This window comes from Crocodylus siamensis, chromosome 6, assembly GCF_052110815.1.
Source record: "Crocodylus siamensis isolate JL-2025a chromosome 6, ASM5211081v1, whole genome shotgun sequence".
Lineage (NCBI taxonomy): Eukaryota > Metazoa > Chordata > Crocodylia > Crocodylidae > Crocodylus > Crocodylus siamensis.
In genome coordinates this window covers 49,169,630-49,172,983 of record NC_143400.1, presented here as the reverse complement: position 1 = coordinate 49,172,983, position 3,354 = coordinate 49,169,630, and the positions used below count along the sequence as shown (strand labels likewise).

At 43.9% G+C, this 3,354-nt stretch overlaps 1 protein-coding gene across 1 annotated transcript; it reads right to left on the bottom strand.

Annotated features, from left to right (window-relative positions):
* Positions 1-1,416: 1,416 nt before the first annotated feature.
* Positions 1,417-2,355, bottom strand: LOC149862783 (olfactory receptor 14C36-like). The gene has a single exon (XM_090054106.1). It carries the CDS (start codon positions 2,353-2,355, stop codon positions 1,417-1,419), a length of 939 nt encoding a protein of 312 aa, XP_089910232.1.
* Positions 2,356-3,354: the final 999 nt, after the last annotated feature.

The window sequence follows — 3,354 nt, the reverse complement described above, 5'->3', positions numbered from 1 at the left end:
TCAAGAGCTTCTGGGGCCCAGCTAATTGGTAGCTGGGGACACTACCCCTTGTTCCAGCTGGACTGCTGAAGCAGCCCTGAGAGTTCCCTGTACCTTCTGCCCACTGCAGGGGTCTGGCAGTGGGGGCTGCTGCCTGGCTGTGACCTGCTGTGCACCTGCCAGGCTCGGATGGGGACTGCACAGCCAGCAGAGGCATCTGCTCCTCTGGGCCAGCTACCAGTGGGATGTGGCTGCAGAGTTGGCCTCTGTGCAGCACTACTGCCATGTGTGCCCCCTGCCAGGTCATCTGGGCAGCTATCACCCAGAAGATGTTCCTGGTGTCATGGCCTGCTTTGAACTGTCAAAGTATGTCCTCCTGGCCCCATTTGGCCAGGAGGTTAGCCACAGCCAGCTGGGTCCAAGTTGCCAGCTCTGGGCAGGCAGGGTCCTGCCACTGACCTGCCTAGCATGAATTCTGGTGTTCCCTGTTGGAAACCTGAAAAATCCCTGATAAAAAAATCCCAAAGTCACTTTGTAAAATACCCTAAAATCCATGTTCCTCCACAAGTAAAAAAAAATACCACTGTAAAGAGAGAGAGTGAGACAGAGACAGCAATCAGTTGGGCAATGTTTTATTGATATATTTACAGTGTTAAAGCTATGTGGAAACCTACCAGTATCTCTATCATAACAATGAAGTAACTCTAAATATAGGTTTCATGAATTCATGAAACACGAACATATATTTTGCTGCCCTCCCACAGGGGCTATGGCTCCCACACAATGGCACTGGAGCCCTGCTGCTGAACACGCTGTCTGGTTCAGCACCAGGGCTAGGTGCCAACCATAGAGATGCTCTGGCAGCCAGATCATCTCTGTGGAGGACCCAGCCTCTGGTTCCCTCAGGGCACGGCCCTGCCCTGCTTTTTTAAACCTTTTTTTTTACACCTCTGGATATCCTGGGGTCTAATTTTCTCCCCGCACTATAAAGTTGCAGCATGGGGAACATTTTTTTTCTTTCCTGCATGTGCCTCTTGTCCTGTCTCAAAGGGGTTTGAGATGGGGCAAGAGGCATGTGTGTGCTCATTTGGATGCACCCTGTGGCTTCAAGCATCTTTTGAAGCACTAGAGCTTGTAGGAGACTCTGTGTCTTCAGAGTGCTGAAACATTTAAATTAGAAACATATCATGTGTACATGTGTCCATACCCCATGTCCTCAAATCATAGGTTAATGCCATAATGACTGGACCCCCATTCCAAACTCCACTCAGAACCACCCCCCACACACTATTTGCCCCATTCTAAATCACGTATCCTAAGTCTATAAAATAACTTCAGCCTAACATTATTTATAGAAAAGAAAATTATAATTATTCCATTTTAGAACTTGCAAAGAATGAATTCCAGTGAAGGGTCCCAAGATTGCAATTGAAGTAGTTATTTTTTCCTGGTGTAAAATATTCCATCTACCATTTTTCTCACCACATTTTTTATTTCCTTGTTTCTTAGGCTGTAGATGATTGGATTGATGAGAGGAGGAACCACAGAATACAGTATAGCATCAATGAGGGAATGATAGTCTGAGTGCACCAGACTTGGTCTCATGTAGGTAAGCATGGTAGTGCTCATAAATAAAGAGAAAACACTCAAATGAGGCAGGCAAGTGGATAAGCTTTTATATTTGCCTTGTACTGAGGGAATTTTCAGCACAGTGATGAAGATGTGAATGTAAGACACAAATATTGAAGCGATGAATATGGACCCAAAGACTGAACAACAGACAAAAAGCACGATTTCATTAGCATGCGTATCTGTGCAAGACAGTTTCAGTAATTGTGGAATGTCACAGAAGAAATGGCGGATAACGTTGGACCCACAAAAGTGCAACCTAAAAGTATCACCGGTGAGAAAAGCTGAATAGATCACACTGCCAATCCAGCAAACAACGGTCAGCTGGAGACAGGTGCTACTGCTCATGATCAGTCTGTATCTCAAAGGCTGGCAGATTGCAATGTAGCGGTCATATGCCATCACTGTGAGGAAGGCCAGCTCAGCTGACATGAAGCAGATAACCAAGAAGAGCTGAGTGACGCACCCGTAGAAAGAAATATATCTGATGTTTGTTATGACATTAACCATAGACTTGGGAGTGGTGACAGAGATGTAGCAGAGGTCTATGAAGGATAAGTTGCCAAGAAATAAATACATGGGGGTATGAAGGTGAGGATCCACAAGTAAGGCCACAATGATAAGCATATTTCCTATTAGGGTTGCCAGGTAAATTAATAGAAATACCACAAAGTGTAAAATCTGTAGCTCTCGATTATCAGAGAATCCCAAAAGAAGAAACTCTGTCACGGTGGTTTGATTGGTCATTTTCAGCCTCAGTCACACTCTGAAGAGGAAAAAGCAAAGGGAACCAGAAAAGGAAACAATCATGAAAATATTTCCATGGCATACATAGTCTTGACTGTCACTAATCATACAGGTTACCTGGCCAAACTGCTGTGTGTGCATATGTCAAATTAATGGCAACAATAAGTGGAAACATTCATAATTCTCCAGACCTTGTAGACATGACATCCGCAGAAGAAACTATAGCCTTGCAGTCTTAATTTTCATTAAGAATATTAAATATAAAGCCTTAAATATTATTTATTTTAGTCAAATCTGTGCTATCCCAAGTTGTTTTAAAATTCTACCTTGCATAACATGAGCACAATATTGTCAGCTCATTTTCAAATTCGGCTGCCTCTCTGAGATCCCATCCACTTTCAAACTCTGTCCTCAGGACTCTGTGTATATTACAAGCCTACCCAGTTGGATACTTTAAATTCATCTACCTCTTATATTTGTATAAGCCCATATTTGGGGTCAGATATATTTAAAAATATATTATCATAATTATAGACAGCAATGTATTTTCATCTGAGCACCATAATACCAGTGTCATCCTTCAGTTCACATGGTTTCTCTATGTGAATGCTATGTTGGGGTGCTGTCTGGGCAGCTGCTGATGCTGCTACTTCTGCTTGCAATGTGTATTCCTTTGAAACATTTTATGTTATAGAAAGAATGAAGACGGACTACATTTTCACCTTACACACTAATTAAATCAGATTCATAAGCTTTTGTAAGCAGTGGCATATTCAGGGTTGTTAAATTGTGTGGCCACTGCATGCAGCCTCCAAGGGGTGAATTGCAGCCTGCAGGTTACATCTACCTCCCTTGCTCTCCCCTGCCCTTTGTAGGAGGTGGGGGGCGGGGCTGCAATATATTCTGCAGTATGGGGGGAACCTGCAGTCCAGTGGTGCAGCAGCACAGCTTGCAGCCAGGGACTTAAGCGTGAGTCAGGGAATTTAGGCTGTGCAGCCG

Excerpts from the sequence above, each read along its gene's own strand:
- LOC149862783 (XM_090054106.1), bottom strand. The coding sequence starts at position 2,355 with ATGACCAATCAAACCACCGTGACAGAGTTTCTTCTTTTGGGATTCTCT.